This window comes from Zosterops lateralis, assembly GCF_965231275.1.
Source record: "Zosterops lateralis genome assembly, chromosome: 9".
Classification (NCBI taxonomy): domain Eukaryota; kingdom Metazoa; phylum Chordata; class Aves; order Passeriformes; family Zosteropidae; genus Zosterops; species Zosterops lateralis.
Window position 1 is genome coordinate 22,350,296 of NC_139769.1, and position 24,088 is coordinate 22,374,383.

Below are 24,088 nucleotides of genomic sequence, written 5' to 3' on the forward strand. Positions count from 1 at the left end.
TGCTTGACAAATGTGATTTTTTTTTTTTTAAAGAAAAGGTTTCTTTGAATATGGGCTGGGTAGATTGCTGCCAGGTTGCTCTGGTTTTATACATAGGTTCTCTAAATTTGTTTTTGATACCACACAATTTGTTGAAGCCTTCAGTTCTGTTAATTAGACACCGTAAAATAATGTATGTTTTGTCAACATTCAGGAAATGACATCGAGTCTTTTATTTTTATTTTTTGGCTCAATAGATTTTTAAATGTATGATTATCATAACCTAATATTGTCTTTGTCTTCACTGCAGTGGATTTCCGATCAAACTTTTCCCCTTCTTTTAATACTTTAGGGAATTTTCAAACGTCGGGATGTTTGGCTGTAATGCCCCATGATTTGTTCTCCCTGAAAGAAATCATAGTGACAATTTATTAAACTACAGAGCAACCTGGCTTTTCGGGGTCTGCAATTCTATTTTGTGCTCAATATACCTAGCATTAAATCTTGATTCATTTCATCATACTATTTAGGTTATACTTGTCATGCAATTACTTTAGCTCCTAGTTTTCTGGCTCTTTTAGAGGGCTAAGACAGGGTTTCAGTATCAAATCAGTGGGGCATTACTTTGCATGTTCAAAAAAGGAGGTTAAAAGGCTAAAATCTAAATTGCACCAGCAGTAGCATATACATTGAATATGAAGAAATTGAAAACCTATGAAAGAACTGTACTTTAAAATATTTAAAGGGCCGTGTTTCTGTGTTTAATACCAATTGTTCATAGGTACCATAAAAGCAAAGAGACACACGGGTACACGAAGACCTTAAATTTTAAAAAATTAAAAAAAAAAAAAAAACCCAAACCAAAAAAAAGAAACTGATGGGAAATAAAACTCCTTAGATTCAAAATTGTTTATTCACACAAATTTAATAGGATATATCACAATTGTTTGGTCCATAAATATTTAGGGGAAATAGTTTCTATACAATGCATTTATCAATAAACAAAGAAACATGGACAATTTTGCTAGACCACTTACTGTACTATAAACACGAAGCTCAATATATAAGATTATTGGATTTATCAACTATATCTGAAAGAGTGCACAACTGCTTTCTATGACATGTTTGTCCCCTCTAACAGGATACACCATAAAAAGAGTTTCAGAAATAAGAGGTAAAACAGTACAAAACTAGTGAGGTGTCAAAAGGACTTAAAACAGTTAATTTAACAAACAACACATATATCCTGATTTTTCACAAACTTACTCCCAAGGTATATCATAAGGCACATAGTAGAACTGAGTTTTAATTAGTCTACTTAATAAAGTAGATCTCTAGTACCATATATTGTTCTGTCAAAGAACAAAATTTATAAGTATCAATATTTTTACCTGTAAAAGTGTATTAATAAAGATCTCAGCCTTACCAAGGTCTTTTGGTCTGGTTAGTGGTAAATGCCCATAAGGTAATAGAAATAGGAAAAGTCAAGATTCAATATCCGTAGAAGATGATAACCATACTTGCTAAATATATAATGGCAAACACACCTTTCTTCTATTACAGTGTTAACATCTCTTCCATCATCTTTTTTAAAAATAAGCTACTTTTCTGTGCTAATTTTCTAAAAACCCTGAGCAAAAATTACAATAATGCACTTTAATGTGGGCAGTGAACTGTCAATATGTAACCACACATTTATACAGCCAAAAAGGACACCTTTAAAATATATTAAATAGCCACTTTGACCACCAGAAAGAGATTTGATGGTTTCTAAAAAGTGGGGTATATGTGCAAAGTTATTCTTAACAATCCACTAAAAGCAAGACATAGATCTTGACTGGTTTTTGTTCGGTTTTGTTTCTGAGACTCTCCACAATCTAATTGGTGTTCAACTACAATAAAAGGATACAAATGAACATTCACCACTGCCCAGACCATTCAGACTTTTAGCTTAAATAAAACTAAAAAAAGAAAGATCACTATTGTAAACTAAGAAATGTATTCAGATCAGCATCCACAAGGCTTCTGAGTTTATCGGCTTTGAAATTATTCACTGCCAATTCCTGGTTTTGTATGATTTTTGCTAACATTTTTTTCTTTTATACAAAGTTTAAAAAGTTAAAGTAAATGTTAGAGCTATTAATGAACTAAAGATTTTAAGTTCCTGTGTTAAACAAAGTGTCTGATACAATCTCAGGAAACATCTAAAGAAAATTCAAAATAGTATTGAATAAATTGTACTGAATTTTTTTCCTTAAACATCTTAATAAATTATATTTTGCTTATTTCCATTTTCCCTGAAATAAAAAAAAAGAGTAGGATTTATCAAAAGTTCATTTGAATAGTCCACATGCATACACCTTCTTGAAAATTATTTTTGTGCTCACTAAAGTAACTGGGCAACATCCTGTTTGCCTTGAAGGGACGGCATCAAAGCCATGTAGCCAACTGCAATTTTTATCTTTTTTAATTCCAAAAATTCAGAACTGCTTGACAGACAAAAATTAAAACCCCTCCCTAGGCAACATTTCAGATTGGTTGGACTCCCCACTTGCATTGATAGTTACTCTGCTATTGTTACTTATAGCAGTGAGCTCACTCTGGAGGGTTTTTTCTAGATCTTGCCTCCTTAATGTGGGGCACAAATTTGGAGACCAACGGCCTGGTCCTGCTATCCTCACCCACACACGCTCCCATCACTGGGTCTCTCTGCAAGTCCTCCACCCAGGCTTGGCTTTCAGGGGTGCCCAAGGACGTCCCAGCTGGGTGCTGAACTGACAGAGGAGCACTTAGCTATCCCAGTGAGAATCCCCAGTGCTCAGGGAGGAGCAGGCTTGTAACTACTGCATTAGAAAAGAGCACTGGTGCTTCCAGTCTGACTGTTTCCATGATTGGTTTAATTAATTTTGTATTTATTTTTCAACATTTAAAAAATAAATAGTACAAAACTTTTGGATGCATTATGAAAATAAAATTAAATTTGGGGTTCTTAAATGCTGTAAGTGAACATACAATCCTGAAGCAGCATTCTTTTTGGCTATAATTAAAATTGTTTTTATCTGGTTATCAGGGAGGAATAGAATCCTCTTTTTTGGGGAGAGGGGTAACAATCAATTTTTTTCAAGGTTCTGGAAATAAGTAACATACAATTTTAAGAGGCACTTATTAGAATGATTCATCACCTTCTCTTCGGTCATTTGATAAAATTAAAGAATTTGAGTACAATTTACCAACAATAAATGTTCATTTATTATAGCAACATATTACTTCAAACTCATTTGCCAAGTGGCTGCAGATGCTACACATCAAGCTGTTTATTTTCCCAAATATTTTGTGGGTTTGTTTGTTTGTTTGTTTTTAAATGCTTGAAAATAATAATAATAATAATTAATAATAATAATTATAATAATAATAATGAAGAGTAAGTATTAAAAAAAAAAAATGAACTGTTAGAAAAGGTTCGTTAAGGTAGTTTGTGAGGGGCTCCCGGATTCGTGGCTGTCCAAGTTAGAGGTCACTGATGTCACTACAGTGATAGTGGGATTGGTCAGGTCTGTTAAAGTGGTCGCAGTGCCGGGTGGAGTGAGTGCGCCGCTGTCTGCTGAGGGCGGTGCCGGGAGCGAGGTGCCGTCAGCTTTATCGACACCCCCATTCTCCTGCCGCAAAAGGTTCCTTCTGAATTTGGCTCTTGCGTTTTGAAACCAAACCTGCAAACCAATCCCAATGGATTTCTTTACCGATGCTTGTCTCGCTTTGCTTATTTTTGTCTTTGTTCTTGCTTTTTTTAAAATTCATTTGTGATGTTTGATTTTGTGTGGCACATCACCTAAGTCGTGCTATTGCTTTTCTTGCTACTGGTGGTACTGACTCTCTGTGTACAGGCCCAGTGCTACAGGTGCTTACAGCTCTCAGAGAGCAGCCTCGAGAAAAATCTGCTCACTCACTTACCCAAAGAAAGCAACTCTTGATGGCCACAGGGTGTTTCTTGGGTTGGGTAGCTTTGGGGTAGAGACACGTAAAGATTGAGGCAAAGGGTGAGTGAGCAGATTTTTGCCAAGGCTGAAAGCTTGTCTTGATTAGTTGAAAAGGCTGAAGAGGAAGGAGGGGTAATTACACCATCCCTGTCTTACAGATTGTTGATATGGGTCATCTAGTCTTTCTGTTCTGTAAGGTTCGCTGGCAGTGTTTGAGGTGACATGTAACACAGGCAAGGAATTGCTGCTAATAGATTCTCCTTCTACCTCACTCGCTGCCCCTCTTTGGCACTCTGCATGTAAAACATACCTTGTTTTAACTTCACTGAGCTATCACAGACCATATAGGGATCTTTAACATAATTTGCTAGGCTGTCCTTCACAGGGAAGTGCCTTCTGACTATGCAGGCCCTTAAGGAAAACAATTGTCTAACAAGCATCAAGAGGGAGAGCCAGCTGGTCCTGGAGGATCATATTGGTCAAACACATCAGGGGTCTGCTTACTGAGGGGCCAGATTCACTCCTTCGGAGGTGCCCAAAGGCTTCACCCATAAAATCAGTATATTTGCCACCTCTATCCTTAGTGCAATCACCACAGAGAGACCACTGACCTCAGGATATCTGCTGGGTGGGTGGACTCTGAAGATATTTTCCTCAGAGGATGCAGCTAATCATAAACCACAGTTTGGTGTTTGGCTGCCTTGGGGCAGCAAGGCACACACTGGGTACTTCTGCCATGTAATACCATACCCCTCTGCACACCCACTAGGGACACACCCAGCAAAAGTATTTCTATGTATATTGTTATAGTTACACATAAGGGAAAGGCTGTTGACTAGCAGGGGAAAATTCTGTCAAGCCTGTGATGTGGCTTCTTACCTGCAGAACTCTCTTGGTCAGGCCTGTTTTCTGGGCAAGCTGCTTGAGGTCCTTGGCATCTGGATTGTGGTTGATAGCAAAGTAGGACTTCATGGTACGAAGCTGGTGGTGTTTAAAGGAGGTACGCATGCGTTTTGTTTTCTGGGATGGGGGATAAGGCTGCTGGTCTCTGTCCAGGTGATCTGCCTCGTTCTCATTACAACCTGTTAAATAAACAAAGTGGAACAAAGAGTTAGTGGCCATGCATCATGTGGGATAAATGAATCAAGGCAAAAATCCTGAGGAGAAGGAAGGAAGGAAGGAAGGAAGGAAGGAAGGAAGGAAGGAAGGAAGGAAGGAAGGAAGGAAGGAAGGAAGGAAGGAAGGAAGGAAGGAAGGAAGGAAGGAAGGAAGGAAGGAAGGAAGGAAGGAAGGAAGGAAGGAAGGAAGGAAGGAAGGAAGGAAGGAAGGAAGGAAGGAAGGAAGGAAGGAAGGAAGGAAGGAAGGAAGGAAGGAAGGAAGGAAGGAAGATAGTACAAGGATAAGTACAGATGTGAAAATTAATGAGACCAAAAGAGATCCAGAATATTATAATTTCCTATCCTTATAACACGCTATGTGCCCCAGGCCTGTACCTACTTAGAAAGCAGACTTAGAAAGTTTTCTCTCCTTTGGCATTTATTTCAAACAAGTCTTTTCCCTGTGGTGATGGTTTTGCTTTGGGCGCTCAAAGAGTCATTTGAAATCTCATTCAGATTTTGAAATCTTACTCATTGAAACATTCTTAGCTTGAGAGAAGAGTAAAGGTCAAACCAGCATTTTGAATGTTCCTGAGCTTTTCCCCCAAATCACAAGCACCTATAAAAAGAGATGTACAGCAGGAAAGTTTGTTATGACAGTTCATCAAGAAAGCTGAGGTTTTTGCTGATAAAATAAATGCTTTTGGACTCTGCCTGGGAGTCTGTATGAACTGCTCAAAGCCCTTCATCTGTAAAACATACCCAGGAAGCAGTTGCATCAAGACTTGATCCAGTCTCCCAATCCCAATCAGCAGTAGATCTTAGTTAGCACTAGGTTTGGACATTTCTACAAACATGCAGCTAAGGGCTCAAAACTTGAAGAGTTTCTCTGCTTTCCCTGATTTAGTATTTTCAAAGTGTCTATGAAAGATAAGTTTGTTTCAGATAACACTTTTAGGGGTGTGAATTATACACAACAGTTGCAGCTGTTTGGGGATGGTGATGACATCATTACTTCATATTGGAGAAAGAAATTACAGTATTAGCAAAAAGAAAAGTAAGAAATGCATCTGCGCTTTTCTTTTCAGCTTAAACAAAAGGGTTAGAAATTTCTAGGATCTCATTTTATAAAGATAGCTCAGTTCACACAGGAGAAAATTAATGGTGTCATCATAGCAGGGAATATTAATTAAAGAAGAGCTAATTAAAAATGTTTCAGAATGTCTGTAAATTGGACTGAGTTTCATTAGTTGCTCTTTTTTATTTTTGAACTGCTTTCCAATAGTTACTGGATTATTTACAAGGCCTAGCTGATTCCCATTCCTAATTGAGAGAGAGAGAGGAAAAAAAAAGAGAGAAAGCACACAATACAGAGACACTGATGTAGGCAGTGCTGAAAACTGAGGCAAAGCAACTTGAAACCACAAGAAAAAAAGCTTCTTGAAGGTGTTTTCTCTTTTGAATTATAAGACAAGTCAACATGAACAGATGCTGGTAAGACAAGACTTTGACAGAAAATCAGGTGAATATTTAATTATAGCTAGCTTTGCTCCTAGTCTTGGTAAGAGGTGTATATCTGTACTTTCAAACAAAGTAAGCTGACACTTCTGAAAAGACCAGGAGTTGAAAGTTGCCTTAAAAACAATTTCAGACCAGGTTTGGATTGTATTTACTATTTGTTTTCACAAGCAATCACACTGCCTTCAGTCAAACTGCGTGGGCTGTAACTTATGAGCTGACATAAATCAGAGTACCAGAATTCAGTCCTCAGGTTTTACTTCAGAGTTGCAATCTGCTTGATTGTGTTGTTTTCCTTGGGCTGCTCAGGCTTACAGCAGCAACACAAACTTCCTCAGGCTCCTCTGTCCTGCTTACTGCCTTTGTTTCTGTACTCTTTTTTTTTTTCCTTTTTCTTTTTCTTTTCTTCTTTTTCTTTTTCGTTTTCATTTTCTTTTCCTTTTTCTTTGTCAGTGGTCTACTTTATTTTGGTTTTTATTTTCAAGAGAAAATGAGAAGAGGGCTCCAAGTATCTTCAGACAGTCCTGGTTTATACAATGACTACGGCTCACTCTGTTTTCCACAGTGTTGTGTGGTTTGGCCACATCATAGAGCAGAGTCTGACACTATCTCCTGGAGAACTAAGGGAAAGCACAAAGTCAGGCAAGACACTGCTCATTTCTTTACAGCAGAATTGGAGAGTTGTTTAATTTTTGCTTTCAAAAGAGCTAGAATAGTTTGCTTCTTATTGCCAAGAATTTTTCAGGTGAACTCTTCATAGTTTTTTACACACACACGCAAATAATGAAATAAAGTAAACAGCTCTTTGATGAACAAATATGTAAAATATTTTCCTAGAGAAATCTTCTTCACTGTCTCATTTCTATGTCCTCTAAGCTGCAAGTCAACATAGTTTCCCTCAAAATACATGTTAATTATATGATATAAGATGTAATGTAGAGAAAGCCTTGAATGTTTTAAGTACTTTTGAATAGTTTCTTCCATTTTTCACATTAATTCCAGACAGCTCGCAAGGATGAATAACTTCTACCTCATAACATTTAGAGTTATTTATTGTTGTGTTTCCACTTTACAACCGAGGAGCTGTGAAAAAGAAATTAAACTAGCAAACAAAATACAGAAAAGAAAAGCTGTTGCAGATTCTGCAGCAGAATCTGATTTTCCACTCTGGACGAGGGCTCAGCTCCCCTGAAACAAAATGTGCACGCAAATCTCAGCCAGGGCGTGCTGGAAGGCTGTGAATACACACATGCTCATGCTAAGCTGGGTGAAGCTCTTGGCTCCATCGGACTTTCGTTTTTAAAGCTCGGGCTCGTTTTCCATAATGGCTTGGCGCATGGTACGGACTGCGGCTGGGACTTTTGGGATGTAACCGGGCTCACCGGGGAGGCCCCAGCGGCGGCGCCCCCAGACCCGAGTGCGGGCAGTGAGGAGCCGCGGGCAGGGCGCGGAGCAGCGCGGCTCGGAGCGCCCCGGCGGGGCGGTGTGCGGGGCTGTGCCGTGCCGTGCCGTGCCGTGCCGTGCCGTGCCGTGCCGTGCCGTGCCGTGCCGTGCCCGCGGCTGTCCCCGGCCCGCCATCCCCGCGGGGCGCAGGGGACACACCGCGGGGTGACACGGCCCCGACACCGCCCGGGAGTGCGGGGCCCGCTGCCCCCTCCGAGCGCATCCCACATTTAATTCCTGCGTGCCCTGTGTAAATGATTACGTGCAAGAGCAGTTACTGAGTCACGGGGCGAGAGAGAACGAAAAATGTGTGGGGAAGTGGCTGCCAATTAGTTAGAGACTTTTTTTCCCCTCTCTCAAGAAGCGATTTCATCTCCTGTAACTCATTTCGTGGCTGTTTCAGACTCGCTTTCCTGCCCCTGGATGTGGAGGCAGTGGGTCAATGGGCTGGAGCCGTTTGCACTGGATGCCCGGTTTGGCTGCAAACTTTCTCCAGACCATGTGTCAGCCCTGGACACAGCTAGATAATGCTTATAAAAAATTAAATCACGGCCCTAACAGAGAAGATTTCTCAGCCATCTAGCCTGAGTCCAAAGCATCAGAGCGTTTGCTGATTTGTTTTGGTTTGTTCTTTTTTCTCTCCGTTGCCCGGAGGATTCTGTGAGTTCTCAATGCAGTGAACTGTATCTCCATAATGGGTGGCGCTTTTTAATCTGATTTGGAGTCAGTGGTACATCTTATGGCCCGTTGTTGTTAAGAAGGGAAGTTTTAAGACCAGCACACAAAAATTATGTCAGCGTCCGCAAATAATGTCTCTCTTGAGTCCCGATCTGAATTTTAGGGGAGCTTTATCATATCCACAACTCTTCATCTTATCACAACTTCTGACTCTAATTTTAACGCTAAATTGTCCCTAGACTTATTTCCCTTCAGCAATCTGGGGGTTCGGGGGATGCTGTGCGGAGCAGGGACAGAGACCAGAGCAGAGCCGGGCGCAGGGAAAGGCACCATTGGAGCCTGGGGCTGAATGAGTCCTGGCCGCGCTACAGGTCCCCCTTTCTTTAGCAGCTTTCAGGATTGATTGGGAGCCGCTCCGTAGCCAGGGATTCCAATGTCATCTTCAATTAACAAGGAACAATTAGCGCAGTGATTACCCTGGCTCCGAGGTCTACGCATCAGAGGAGCTGCAGTGGCCCTGCGGAGCCCCCGGTTCCCACTACAGCCCGTGCACAGCGGCCCGAGGAGCTGCCGGGGAGGGCTGGGGAGGGCAGGGGGCGGTGGAAGGTTCCTTGTGGATCTCAGCGGCGGCGGGTCGAACTCGGTGCAGGGGAGGGAGCCCGGGCCGAGAGCGGGGCCCTGTTACCGACCCGCGGTGTGGGGAGGGGAGGGGAGGCCCTGAGCCCTGTCCCGGCCCCGCAGCCCCCGGCCCTGCCCCGGCCGCGCTCCATGGGGAGCACCCTCCTGCTTCACACAGCTCGCTCTCCTCTGTTACCGTCCACGGGAAGATGAAGTTTCGCTCAAACAATTTTGGATCGGGAGTCTGCTAATTCGTATTTACCCTTACTGCTTTCATCTTTCATCTGATGTAACTCTGCCTCAACTGCTTGGTCATACCTGAAACTCCTTTAATTCTGGTCGCTAGCACTGTTTGTACACGGTTTGGGTGCTCAGTGACTGGAGTTAGAGAGGATATTTAATATAGGCCAACACTTGTTCCTTTCCTACTGTTGAGAGAACAGAAACCATTCTCCTTCATTACATTTTTTAGGGTTTAGTTACAGGGAACAACATTTATTCGTTGACCTCTTGTACAGTTTGATCATTCGTGTGTCAGTAAATCAGAATTATTCAGCCTGAAGAATTAATCACTATAAATTCAATATATAAATCGAGTTATATGTATACTACATTGGTATTATAGGAACCATATACTATAACTTTTATTCTATTTTTTCTGATTCCTTTGGTTACTCCTAATTTCACATTTAAGTGGTGAAATGCTTCTAGCTAATCAAATCAAATATAAATAATGATAACTGTATCTCTGAGATTCCAACATGGAAAAAGCTATGTGGTTTTGGGATTGGGCTGGTTTGTTGGGTTAGGTTTTTTGTTGGGTTTTTTTTGGTGGTTTTTTTTTTGTTTTTTTTGTTTTTTTTTTTTTTTTTTTTTTTTGGGTTTTTTTGTTTTTTGTCTTTACCCTGGGAAGTGGCTAGGTTTGGGTGTTTGACATTAATAGGCAAAGACAGCCTTTGAGGAGGGCTGCTGTTAGCTTTCCTGCAAACGCTCCAACCCTCAGAGGGCTGTTTGTTTGATTTTCCAATGGTTAAGCAAGGTTTGGCCTGGCCGAGTTACTCCCGCGCTGCCCGGCCGAGGGAAGCCCGGGAACGCTCCGCTGGGGGCAGCGGGACGCGGACCGGGTGTGCTCCCCACCTGAGTTGTAGCTGACGATGTCCACTCCCAGGGCAGGGCTCTTTCGTTTGCGGGGCCTCCCCTTCTGGACCGTGCCGGTGCCGTTGAAGTAAGGCAGGGCCAGCCCCCCGCTCTTGGCGGCCAGCTCGGTGTAGCTCAGCTGGGGCGGGTATTCTCCTTGCAAAAGGGACTCGAAGTGGGCCCTGCAGTAAACCAGGTTGTCCTTCATGCCAAAGTGATCGCCCGTGGTCAGAGTCTTGTTGCAGGTGGTGCAGGTGAAGCAGCTCAGGTGATAAACCGATTCCCTGGCTCTCATGACCATTTCAGAGGCTGAGATCCCAAGGTGGCAGCGGGCACATCTCTGCACGGAGAACCTTCTGAAGGAAACAGAAAAGTGGGCATCAACTGGAACGGCAGAGGCAGAGCCTGCCCAGGTGCCTCCCGCCTTCCCTCCCGCCACCTGAGGGAGCCTGGCCCCGCCAGAGTGGCGCCCCCCGGCCCCGGGACGGCCCGTGACACCGGCTGTGCCCCCGGCCCGTGACACCGGCTGTGCCCCCGGCCCCTGACACCGGCTGTGCCCCGGCCCCGGGACGGGCAGTGACACCGGCTGTGCCCCGGCCCGGGGATGTCGGGACAGCCCCGGGAGCCGGCCCTGGGGCCCCGGGGGAGCGCCGGGCACTCCCCGCCGAGCTGATCTATCCTCCCGGGGCTTTGGCGAAGGCGCTGCCCGTGAGCAGGGCCCGGGGTCGGTCCCCGCTGTCCCGGTGTCCCTGCCAGCACCAGGAGCCGCAGGCCGGGGGACAGCGGTGACACAGGGACACGCGGGGCCGCTCCCCGGGCCCGGCCCCCGGGAAAACCGGCAGGCTGCGGGCACTGGGGATCTCGGCCGGGTCTTTGGGGAGGGAGAGCCTTGGCCTGTTTGTGCACGGCCACACACGCTCCGTCAGCGCGGCCCGTTCGGGTTTGAAACGTGCGAGACTTTTCTGAGGGCACTGAGGAATCGCTGACTGCGAAAAGCTACCTTTGAAAGCCCGTGTGGAGAAAAGAGCCTTTCGGTTCACAGTGCCTTTCGAGGGGATGTGTTTTGAACCCATGAGGACTGGTTGCTGTACCTGTAGTAATCCTCCTTGCAGTAAATACTGCCGTCCTTGGCAAAGCAGGTGAGCTCTGACTCCAAAGCCAGTTTACATTCACAGCACTTAAGACACCTGAGGTGCCATTGTTTGTCAACAGCCAGCAGGTAATATCTGTCTGAGATCTTCCCTCCACAACCAGCACACAAAGCAGGCTTCTCGGGGCTCATGGGGGGCATGTTCTGCAAAACAACCACACCACAAGGGATGAGACAGGGAGAGAAAGGCAGGCGGGCAGGCCGGGCTGGGGACGGCTCCTGGCAGGGCCTGGGGCTCTACAGAGGCGCGGCTCTCTGGGACAAAACTCGGGCTCCCGGCGGGAAGTTTGAGGGGAAACCGGGGCCCTCCCCGCTAGTGAATGTTCACCGTGACCCACAGCAAACCTCTCCTAACGATCCCATGGCATTTCAATACGTGAAAGCAGCCGATTAGGCCGCAATAAGAAAAGCAGAGCCCATTCTTTTCTGAGGTTCTAAACTTAAAGTCTGAGGCTTCCCCGGGTTTTAGAGTTTTAATCTTAAAGCACTTCACAGGAACAGCATTTTAAAGTAGAAATATACCGGTTTGCTGTTCCTAAAGTTTATGGCAAAGGGTTCAGGCTTGCCCTCATTCTCTGGCAAATTTTGACCCGTATTTAAACGAGCCGCAACCGCGTCTCTGGAGAAAGAAAGGCCCTTTAAAACAGGAGTAAGAGAAAGTAGACAGGTGGATGGTGTAAGGAGCAGCGAGTATGAACGCTCACCAGCCCGGCCAGGGAGGTGGGCAGAGAGGTGGCACGGGCTGGTTGCAGCTCAAAGCAGCCTGTTTTTGTCAGTAAACTTGTGCGAGTTGCCATTGATCTGCTCCCCACGAGGAGTGCCGCTCGGGACAAAGGGAGACCAGGGACGGCCGAGACAAAAGCTCGGCTCTGAAACTTGGGGCAGCTTTTGCTGGTAAAGTAACGGGGGGGGGGGGGGGGGGGAATCCCAAACATCTTGTTCTAAAGTCGCAACTGTTTTAAAGTGGCAACTCCGCATTCATTTTTCAATCTGAATTTGTGTTCCTCGCCCGCCCCTTTTCCTTTCTAGCGATTGAAAGGTAAGTTAAATTTACATTGCAAATCCTCATGTAACAAAGCATGAGTTTATCCGAGAGAGAGGGTAAAGGAGCCTATCGCCCTAAGCCTTAAAGCAGTTTTCCAGGCCGTTACTTTGTGTGCAGAGCCTTGTGCGCCATCGGCGGAAGCCCTACAAGTTGGAGAAAGGGAGATCTCGCTTTGCACAAAGCCCAGCGTGACACTCGCTTTCTCCGCCATCCCTTAGTACATCTCTGAAGACTTTGGTCCTTTTTACTAAGGAAAGAGATGTTACTTTCTAAGCAAAGTAGTCGGCTGGCATAACACTCCGAAAGAGTGGTGCCTCTGTACCAGTAGCACGCTTCAGACCAAAGACAGTTAGGAAAAGTAAGCGGTAGCGGTTTGAGGTTTAATTTAGGAGGTGCCAGAAGCGCAGAATAAAAGCAAAGCACACCTCGGGAGCTGCAGCTCGCAGGGCAGAGCGGCCGCGGGCAGCCGGGCAGGGGCAGGAGGCTGCTCAGCAAGGGCTGAGACCCCGGCGCCGTTGGGATTTATTGGAGCAGTTTCCCCGTCACTCCAGAGAGCACACGGAGCGACACGGATTAGACAAATGAATAACCGAGCCTGGCCAGCACAGCGCCCAGCGCTACGGATGGGTTTACAGGGAGCCTCGGGAGGGGTTCCACAAGCAGGGGGTGACAGGGAAGGGACAGAAGGGAGCAGCGTCTTTCTCTTCCCCAAAGCCGGGGTCTGTCCCGATGCGGGTCCATGCTTGCAGGGATTCCCTCGCAAAGAGCGCCAGCTCCTTTCTTACCGTGTCTCGGCCGTTCATCTGTCCCCCTTTGGCCAGGCGGGACTCGGTCTTGGATCGCCTCTCCATCTCCTCCATGATTCCTTGGATGTGGCCTCCGGAGATCCCGTGGAAAAGCATGGCTGGGGGACGGAAAGGACAAGTATTTTCTTCTGCTCTGCACCCCACTATTTCCATATACAGACCCCAGAGTCTTTAGATCATCCAAAATGTTTACACCGAGGAGCACAGCACGGGAAGGGAGGTTGCAATAGGAGCTTCTCTTTGCGCAAGAACTGAGGGCTTCCTGAAGATGTGCAGAAAACAAATAAGGGGGAGAAAAATGTAATAATAATTAGTTTAAAAAATAAAATAATAAAAGCGAGCTAAAGGATCTGTTACTGTTCTGGAGAGCTGGGGCTTCTGACTGGAGAGACTTGGACCTGGGGCAGCAGAATCGGTCGGGAAAGGATATAGTTTTGAATACAAAGAAAGCAAAAAAGAAGTGCTATTTTCAGCAGTCCCTGGTTGCTTTAAAGTTCCCAGTGCCTGTAGGTTGGATTTGGGACTGCTGCTTTCCGGAGCTCTGTCCAATTTGTTAAGAGACTAAAGCCAGCCCATTTTTGATAATTTAGTAGGAGGAGTTCTCTCCCTTGAGCTGCCACTGATTTTTATTCAGACAACAAAGACCTGTCATACTCCTCTCAACCCCTAGTGATGGGCAAGCAGTGACAAACATTACGGTCGGGGCTGTGGGTGGGGTGGGATTTATTACCTCCCCCAAACACGGAGTCCCGGGAGTTGGCGGCGGCGGCGCCCGGCGAGGGGCAGGGTGGCCCGGGGGTGGCCCGGGGGTGGCCGGGGCCGCGCTCTCCCCCCGGGCCCCGCTCCCCCCGGGCCGCGCCGCGGGAATCTCCGCTCGGGCCGGCCCGCCGTGCCTGGCCCCGCCGCGGGAACGGGAGAGGAAGAGGAGCGCCGGAGCGGGGCGGCCGAGGCGGAACGGGGCGGCCGGAGCGCTGCCCCTGCCCTGCCCCGGGCCCGCGGAGGGATGCTGAGGAGAGGGGAGCGGCGGGGCAGGGCCGGCCCGGCGGCTGGAGCGGTTCCCGGGACTCTGCCCGCCCCGCTGCCCGCGGAGCCCCCGCCCGCAGCCGCGGCAGGACAGGGGACTCTCCCCTCGCACGCTCCCGGCCCGGGCTGCAGCGATCACCGTGTGCACGGGACCGGGCCGTGCATTCCTTCCTGCCTAATCTCCTGTCTGCTCTCCCTCCCCTCCTCTCCCCGTTCTCCTACTTACTTTTCACACCACTCTTCCCTGCCTTTCCCCGAAACAGCTGCCGGCTGTTTCCTGACACCTCGATCCCCACTGAAGGATCTTCCTGGCGGCAGTGCTGCGCTCCCTGCTCCCCGGGGGACACTCCGCTCCAAACCCCAGCGCCACTAGCGAAAGAAGTACCCCAGCCCCCACTTCCTCTCCAAAGCATCCCGGAGACATCCTCAGGGGCTCCTCGAGTCACCTCTTCCATGTAACCCAAGATTCAGGCAGCCACTTTCCTCCCCTCTCTTTCCCCCTAAGTAGCTAAAATTAATGTTATTTGCAGATTGAATGTTGTTACATTCCTCCGAGTGCCAGAATACAGCTCATAAAACACAATTTCACACAAAGATGAAGTCAATCAAGTGAAATAAGCCGGGATTTTTTTTTTCTCTGTTGGCACACTAGACCCTGGACAGCAGGGCTGCTATTTACTGTAAGTAATGTAATTAGCCCTTTTGGATGGAAATCAATGTGTTGTATATATGTGTGTGTTTTAATAAGGGAGTAATAGCTATAAAACCAACGAGACTCAAAAAGGGCTGAGGGAATCTCCCTTAAAAAGGGCAGATCCCTCCAGAAACCGTAGTCTTCTGCAGAGCACTCCCGGACTGGGAAAAAACCCCAAAACATCTGTGTGTGGGGAAGGAGGAGGAAAAGATAGGCTTTTCTCGGAGAAAACAAGTCAATTAGCACAATACGACATCAGGAAAAATAAACAAGGTGATTTAATCCGGGACACGGGAGCCGTTCGCTCGGGATCCCCAGTTCTCCTCCAGCCCCCCGTTCCTGTCTCGGCTCGGGAGGCCGCGGTGCCCGGGGAGGGGATGGAGCCGCTCCCCCCATCCCCAGCCCCGCCGGGACCGGGAGAGCGCCCGGCGCCTCCAAGGGGCTCCCTGCCCTGCCCTGCCCTGCCCTGCCCTGCCCTGCCCTGCCCTGCCCTGCCCGGCCCGGCCCGGCCGATTGCGGGGCCGGAGACCTTGTCGGGCGGCCCGGGAGGAGGGAAGAGAAGGGAAGAGAAGGGAAGGGAAGGGGAGGGAGGGGCGGCGGCGCTGGGGCGGGGGCGAGCCCTGTGCGGCAGGACTGGCCCGCTCGCCCCGCGCCCGGCAGGTACCGCCGCCTGCGCCCGCCCGCCCGGGAACCGCACCGTGCCCGTCGGCAGAGGGCAAAGATCTCCCTGGGAAACCAGTTTATTTCTAATCCTTGTATAGTCTTTGCGCTCTGCAGGCACCTTCAGGGGTTGTTCTGGGTGTTTTCGCTTCGAAGGAAATTTTTCTGTAGTTCCCTGCAGTTATGTTGTCGGGGTAACTCACCCTGCTGCTGTTTCGCGTGGCGTGTGCTCTCCTGGAAATGGTCCGCGTTTCCCGCGGCGCTGGGGTTGGCAGATCCCCCGGCGTGTGCCGGGCAGGACCCTCGCCGAGCCCCGCAGACCCCTCTGGGCAGCGCCGCCGCCCCGCTGTGCCCGTGTCCCCGCCGGGCCGAGGCCCCTCAAACCCATCGTGCCCGCCGGCGGCGGCCAGAGGAGGGTCTGGGGGAGCCGCCGGCTGCCGCTGGGCCCGTCCCCTCGGGAGCTGAAGCGGGGATGCTGTGCCCCCCGAGCGGGTTGTGTCCCCTCCTCGGGAGCCCTCTCCGCCCGCTCCCCTCGCCTTCGCTCTCTCGGCTTCGCAGAAACGCTCTGCAGGTGCGGCGTCATAGCATCGGTCCGAGGCAGAGACACGGAAAATATTGCTGATAAATCCCGTCTCTACCTTGGCTCGACGGCGCCGTTAGGAGTAATTGGGCAGACTCATAACAAAACTCAGAAATGACTGAGCCTCCTCCGGTTGGACACACTTAATTAATTAGAGGGTCCTTTCTTTCTGCTCCATCAGGTACGGTTAAGGATACGCTACAAGCTGCTGCTGCTCCAGTAAAGGAGGCCAGGGGTTTCCAAGACATTTTCTGATTAACATTCTAATGCTGGCAGACCACTTCTTACCTAAAGGGACACTAAAAGTTTGTTGCTAGCATCAAACGTGACTTCTCCGTTTCCAAGAGGCCTGTAGGAGATCAAGGTAAATCTATGTCACTGTCCCGAGGTCTCACTGCTCGCGCGAGCCGGCGCTCCGCTGCTCTGGGCAGGCTGGTAGCGAGGGGTTGCCATTACTGCACGAGGGATTCCGTACAGTTCTGCTGGCTGCCTTGGGGGGTGGGGGAGAGAAAAGCTCACAAAGAACACGACAGGGAACCTAAAATCCAAATCTACGCGCCTGTCCCTCATGAATCCATCGGCATTAGCACTTTGCCTGTGAACGGCGGTTTCTCATCGCAGGGCGCTTTTATCTCCTTTTGCCGCAGCATTTAGGGAAGAATTTCTGATGTGCGATATTCAGAGTATTTTAGTAACGTGGCGGGCGCTCTCGGTCCTTTCCCTTCTGTGAGGCTCTGCCCGAGCTCCCCAGGCTAACGGGGGCTGAGGGGGAGAACGAGGGATCCATGGCTGTGGATTTCCACAGGTACAGGTTTGCCTGCCCCCGCAGGGCTGGAGAGCTCCGGCGGACACCCCGCTGCCCGAGCGCTGCCCGGAGCCCTTTCCACCTTTATGGTGTGCCCGGGAGGATTCCAGCGTGCGGCCCGGGACCCGCTCGCACCCAGCCCGCCCCATCCCGGGCTGCGGGCTACAGCCCATCCATCGCCTGTGAGCCGGCCTGGGCTCAGCGCGGAGGGGTCAGGACAAGGCTATATGCAAATTAATAATTGACCAACAGTAATTAGGAGAAAGGGGAGGGTGCTCAGGCGGGGGTGGGGGTGGGGAGGAGGAGGAGGTGTTCTTTGGGGAGGAATGGTTTGGGGTTCTCCTGGCCCAGCTGAGGCCGCGGCGGGTCCGGCTGCAGGCGCAGGGCAGTGCCCGGGCCAGCGCCCCCCGCCCGCGGGCACCGGGGCTTCACACCCTCCCTCAGCACCTGAACTTTCCAAGACACTTCCCGTTTAATCATTTCCAGAAATTTAAAGCGCGTAGTAATAAGAGCAACGGGATTATGATCCTGTTGCCTGCGAGTCGGGTGGTTAAAGGCAGGTCTATTTTTAAATCCTAACGCTATTTTCTGCTCTACGAGCTTGTGGTGGAGTACAGCGCTATTAATGATCAGCCTCATCTCTTTGTAAAGTCCGCGGGCACTGCAACCATCTAGACACAAAGAAGGGAAATCTGAATAGAATTACATGTCTTGGTGGTGCCACCAAATGTAGCTAATATTGTTTTCAGTATTCAAATAGGTTGCGGTTTATTTTAATCTCGATTTTTAAAATTATTTATTTTTCAAGCCCGACATTATTTAAAATTCCACTTCGGAGTCAGATACAACATATTTTACCGTCACCATCTTTCTCTTCCTCTGAGTGCTCTCGAGTGTACCGCACAGCAACTTTGGAATCGCTGTGTTAGGGACACGTTAAAGGCGGTGCAGGGCGGGCAGGGCCGGCCAGCAGCCCCTCTCCTGCCCTGGCAGCAGCCCCTCTCCTGCCCCGGCAGCAGCCCCTCTCCTCCCCTTGCAGCAGCCCCTCTCCTGCCCCGGCAGCAGCCCCTCTCCTCCCCTTGCAGCAGCCCCTCTCCTGCCCCGGCAGCAGCCCCTCTCCTCCCCTTGCAGCAGCCCCTCTCCTGCCCCGGCAGCAGCCCCTCTCCTCCCCCGGCAGCAGCCCCTCTCCTCCCCTTGCAGCAGCCCCTCTCCTGCCCCGGCAGCAGCCCCTCTCCTCCCCTGGCAGCAGCCCCTCTCCTGCCCTGGCAGCAGCCCCTCTCCTGCCCTGGCAGCAGCCCCTCTCCTCCCCTGGCAGCAGCCCCTCTCCTGCCCCGGCAGCAGCCCCTCTCCTGCCCCGGCAGCAGCCCCTCTCCTGCCCTGGCAGCAGCCCCTCTCCTGCCCCGGCAGCAGCCCCTCTCCTCCCCTGGCAGCAGCCCCTCTCCTGCCCTGGCAGCAGCCCCTCTCCTGCCCTGGCAGCAGCCCCTCTCCTCCCCTGGCAGCAGCCCCTCTCCTCCCCTGGCAGCCTGCGCGGGGCTGGCGGGGCTGGGGACACCAGCGCTGGGTCTGTAACCGTGACCGGCATGGGATTAAACCCTCCAAACCTTCAGTGTGCTTCTACCTCCCGGTAATCTGAAAAACATGTCAATTAAGACACGTATTCATTTGCTCAGAGAGATGATATTTCAATAAGAAACAACTAGGTGCTTTGCATAGTAATCCCAAACACATCTCTCCATAGCCAAGCGCTGTGACTGACCACAAACAAGTGATCATGCAGCCAGAAGAAAGCAGGAGAGGCGGATTATTGTCTAACATGAAACTGTTCACCGCCCAGGACCTCAGCACTGTCAGCTCCATAGTTGTCTGGTATTAACTGTAATCGTATTTGCACTCTGCTTGTAATTAAGCCATTGGAAATTATCATATTTTGCTGCTTTTGAAAAGGATTCCCTTACAGACTGGATTACAGACAGGTGAAAGGAGCTATTCCATTAAAAAAAATTAAAAAAAAAAAAAAAAAAAAAAAAGAAGAAAAAGAAAGAAAAAGGTCAAATTAAATGAAGCACAAAAGAATGGGCTTTTTTTTTTTTTTTTTTTTTTTTTTTTTTTTTTTTTTTTTTTTAATTGAGCTGGAAGGCTCAGCCTTCCCAAGCTGAGCCATTTTCCTAGATTAAAACATAGATGCATGAAATGTTATTTGCGAATACACCTGGGGAAAGTACCGTTCTGTGTTGTTAAAAAAAAAAATCCCAACCAAACAATCAACACCGCGATGCCAAAGAAACACCCTGCAAATTACATCCGTGAGGTCCAAATAGCTGCATTGCTAGCACAGACTCATGCAGGAGCTTACCTTGAGACCTTAGAAGCTTCTTCCAAAATTGTACCCTCCTTAATGAGTGCTGAGGGATGGGTTTTGAATGGAGAAGAGACGCAATGATCTAGCCAGTAGATGGAGGTTGTTCCTTGCTCCTAGCAGAGGATCCCTATGTTAATTAAAATAAACAAGCTGCTTGGTGGAAAGATTTTTTTTTTCCCTCCTTTCTCTCCCTCTCTCTTCCCGCCCTCTGCATAGCCTCTGACACAGAACTGACGTGAATTTCTGACCTCTGACCTTTCGCCAATATACACTGATACCTGCCTTTTATTTTCCGTTTGTTTCGAAATATTTCCGAAAACAAAATAAATAAATAAAGAAGAAGACTGAATGAAAGGGGGGAAAAAAAAATCCCACCTCTCGATTTTGGCTGGTTTGCTGGATTTTCTTGATTAGCTGTCTCAGCTCCTCAGTAATCAGGTGAGGTGTTAATGGGGAGCTGGTTGTAAATAAAACTAATAAAGCAAAGAACATATTAGGAAATTAAAAAAAGGCGAGGACTGAGAGGCTGTTAAAAATATTGTAGCGAGCTGAGCGCTTCCCCATCACGTCGTTTTTTCGTTCTGTGCTTATTCATAGCGGAGCGGCAAACCCCGGGTTGTTGCCATCTCTCCACATTTTTTTTTTTTTTTTCAAATCGCACTGAACCAGCCATGGGCTGCATCAACCCTTCCCACTTTCATAAAAAGCCTCTCAAATGGAGTCGCTAAACAGCAAAGTTCAGCCTGATCTGATGTGATATGATATATGGATTCACGGAGCAACCTCGCTTTGCCAAACACGATGAAACTGTGAGTTGTCATGCAATACTACTCAGTCAAACCTGGGGTAATTGTGAAAGTGAACCCAATTTAACCCATTAGAATAAAATCAGATGCCAAGATGAATCGGAATCATTGCTTCTTAGGTGACAGTACTGATGACAATTGATCCACCGGCTCAAAACAATAGCAGAATATAGGGTCGGGAGTGATTTCTCGTCCTCCCTCCCGGGGGGAGCGGGGAGCCGTGGGGAGGCAGGACCCTTTCCCGCAGAAAGGAGCGCCCTGCCAGGACCCTGTGGCCGGGGAGCTGCTTCTGCAGCGGCCACACGAGAGGACTTCTCGCTTTGGCTTTGTTTGCCCGCTCCTCTCAACTCCTGCGACAGTTCCTGTCCTGGTCCCCTGAGCCATGTGACCCTCAGGTCTACGTGGCCAGCTTGGCAATCTAGGAAAAAAAAAAAAAAAAAAAAAATAAAATAAAAAAAAAAAGCAAGTAAGGGATGCTAATGATCTTCCTTGGAGTTTGTCGGCGGAGCCCCGGCGGCGAGCGGAGGAAGCGGCAGGGCGGACCCGGCTCCCCGCGGGGGTCCGGCCTGGGCTGTGCCCGGAGCGGCGGGTCCCATGTGCCCGGGCTGTGCCGGGGGCCGGCAGCAGCCGGAACAGCGGCGGCCCCGGGAGCCTCTCCCCGCCCCGGCTGCGGCTCCGGCCCGGCCGGCGGGGGGGCCCTCCCCGGGCAGTGGGGAGCGTGGGCAGCCCGGGGAGCAGCGGAGGGTCCTGCCCGTGGGCACCGCCATCGCGGGCGGGCAGAGAAGGGCACAGCCCACAACAGCAACAGCAGCGGCTCACCTGGAGAACCCGGCCAGGGACTTGTGGGTGGGGTGTGGGTGTGTGTGAGTACTTCTGGTGGAGAACTAAAAGCCGATTATGTCCCTGCAGGAGGAGCGGGTTTGGGACAGGGACCGTGAGCTCTCATCACGCAGGGCTCGCTGTGCCAGCTCCGGGGCCATTACAAACCCATCCTGTCCCATGGTTCGGATGGCGAGGGCTTTTAGAATAAGGTTTCGTTAAATCCGCCGGCGTTCAGGAAGTTTAAAGGCATCCCGAGCAAAAGCGGAGCAGCTCGGGGCCGGGGGAGCTCAATCTGTGCGTTCGTGCGGGCCGGGAAAGCGCGGGGACAGAGCGGCCTTCATGGGACTCGCTGTCTTCCTAACCTCCCTGAGAGAGCGGCCGCCATCTGCGCCAAGGTACAACAATGAGAATTATTAGTATCATAATCACCACAGTTGTTATCGCTGCGACTTTGAGGGACAAGCCCAGCCCCGGCTCCGACTCGGGCCCGCTGGACGCCCCAGCCGCGGGCTCTGCCCCGTTCCTCCTTTTACTATCTAAATCGCCCCAAAATAGTTGTTTTGTTTTTTTTTTTAATTATTATTATTTCTTTTCCCCAATTACCAGCGCTGTGATGGGAGCAGGAGGCAGAGGAATATGCAAGGCTCATAATAAGCCACCTGCTGCGTCGCGCCCAACTAATGTTATGCTTTATTTCATTAGCGCTGCCGCGGCAGCAGCACCGGCCCGTGCGCTACAAATTCCCCTCCCGGCGCGGAGAGCCGGGACAGGAGCGATGCTCGGCCGGGGACAGGGACAGGGAGCGATGCTCGGCAGGGGACAGGGAGCGATGCTCGGCCGGGGACAGGGAGCGATGCTCGGCCGGGGACAGGGACAGGGAGCGATGCTCGGCCGGGGACAGGGAGCGGTGCCCGGCCGGGGACAGGGAGCGATGCTCGGCAGGGGACAGGAGCGATGCTGGGGCGCGGCCCCACGGGCGGGACCTCGGCGCGGGCCCGGGGCGAACAGCTCGGTCCGCTCAGAGCTCCCTCTCCCTGCAGTGACCCCCCGCTCCTGCTATTTGCATGCCCACGGCAAAGCTATATAAACAGCAGTAATAGCCTCATACATTAAACCGAGCTTTGTTAGCACAACCATTCCGAGTCATTGCAGATAGTTGGACTCAGTCTGTTCAGTGCAGCTTCAACCTATTGACTTGCCAGACGAGATGTTCATGTGGACCCAGTTGCTAAAACCATGAAAACAGACTTCAGCTCTAAACTGCGCTACTCTCCCATCTGACGGATGTTAACACACAAATGAAATCCATTTGGATGTTTTCTGTTACCAGAAGGCTGCGCTGACGTTCAAATGATCTAAATCTTAGCATCTGGAAGCCTGTGCAAGCATCTTTTTTGGAATAGGTTTCAAGACATTTCGTTCGACCCAAGCTGAGGAAGGCTCATAGGAAACTGACAATAGCTTCCCATCTAAATGAAACTGGCTGTTTCATTTAATAGCATAAAAAAAAAAAAAAAAAAAAAAAAAAAAAAAAAAAAAAAAAAAAAAAACCACCTCTATAGCCTTTCCATTTACTGCAGTCCCTCCGGGGAACCCCAAACCTTCCCAGCCAGGGTCCATCACGGAGCTGCTGCGGGGCACGGGGATGTCCCAGGGCCCCCAGCGCCCGCGGGTCCCCGCGCTGGCAGAGCGCTCCAGGGGACAGCACACCCGCCTCGCCTCGGGAATACTTTTTGGGCTGGGGATCCATTTAGTGTTTTCCAGGCGCAGCAATTCATCGACACTATGATAGAACACGTTGTGTGAGCGCCTTTGAGCCTTAATGAAGATCTGCGGGAGAAGTCGTGCGAGACAATAAATACAGGGGTCCGGATGTCGGTGACTTTAGCAGGAAATAAAGGAGGGCTCCGTGTTAATGAAACAAAGATGTGGAAGCTCCCGGCAAAAGCCTCGAATGTACAGGAGCGCTCAATACCTCCTGGGTGCTCATGAATATCTGTGGTGCTCGTTACACTTTAGATTATGTTTGCAAACAGAATTCTTTTGTCTTTCTAAGGTTTTTACAAACTTGGATGCCAAACAGACCGATATTCAATCAAATACAAAGAATTTAAATTATTCAGGAACCCAAGCGATTCTGTGGAGCCTTTCTTTCTCCCATCCCCCAGCTCAGTGTCGGGGATTTAATCCTGTAGCAAGTGTGTCAGGAGCCGCTTCGGCCCTGCCCCGAGCGGCGGGATCATCTCCCGGGGCCGAGACCCGCGGGGGAACCGCCCGGCCCGGCCCGGCCTGCGCGGCTCCCCCGCCTCCCCTGGGACGGCTCCGCGCTGGGGTCTGGCCAGGGCCGAGATCGCTGTGCACGGGCGTCGGAGCATCCTCCGGAGCACTCCAAGGGGATGGGCTTATCCCAAAGGGCGGATTTTCTCGGGAAGCGGCGGCAGCGCTCGGCCACCCCGGGCATCCGCCTGTGCCGGTGAGGAGCGACAGCCGGCCCGGCCCAGCTCACAGCACAGCACACAGCACAGCACACAGCACACAGCACAGCACACAGAACACAGCACACAGGGCACAGCACACAGAGCACAGCACACAGGGCACAGCACACAGAGCACAGCACACAGCACACAGCACAGCACACAGCACACAGCACAGCACACAGCACAGCACACAGCACACAGCACACAGCACACAGCACACAGAGCACAGCACACAGAGCACAGCACAGCACACAGGGCACAGCACACAGGGCACAGCACACAGGGCACAGCACACAGCACACAGGGCACAGCACACAGGGCACAGCACAGCACACAGAGCACAGCACAGCACACAGAGCACAGCACACAGCACACAGCACACAGCACACAGCACACAGCACACAGGGCACAGCACAC

At 49.9% G+C, this 24,088-nt stretch overlaps 1 protein-coding gene across 2 annotated transcripts; it reads right to left on the reverse strand.

The window, feature by feature from the left end:
• Positions 1-317: 317 nt before the first annotated feature.
• LHX9 (LIM homeobox 9) lies at positions 318-13,598 on the reverse strand (the record flags this gene model as incomplete). Of its 2 annotated transcripts, none has more annotated exons than XM_083867893.1 (5): positions 318-384; positions 4,833-5,035; positions 10,445-10,800; positions 11,536-11,738; positions 13,425-13,598. In XM_083867893.1, the coding sequence occupies 5 exons, from the start codon at positions 13,596-13,598 to the stop codon at positions 328-330; spliced, it is 993 nt and encodes a 330-aa protein (XP_083724019.1). The 2 variants fall into 2 exon arrangements, with proteins under 2 accessions (XP_083724019.1, XP_083724018.1); XM_083867892.1 differs by lacking the exon at positions 318-384 and adding an exon at positions 3,429-3,686.
• Positions 13,599-24,088: the final 10,490 nt, after the last annotated feature.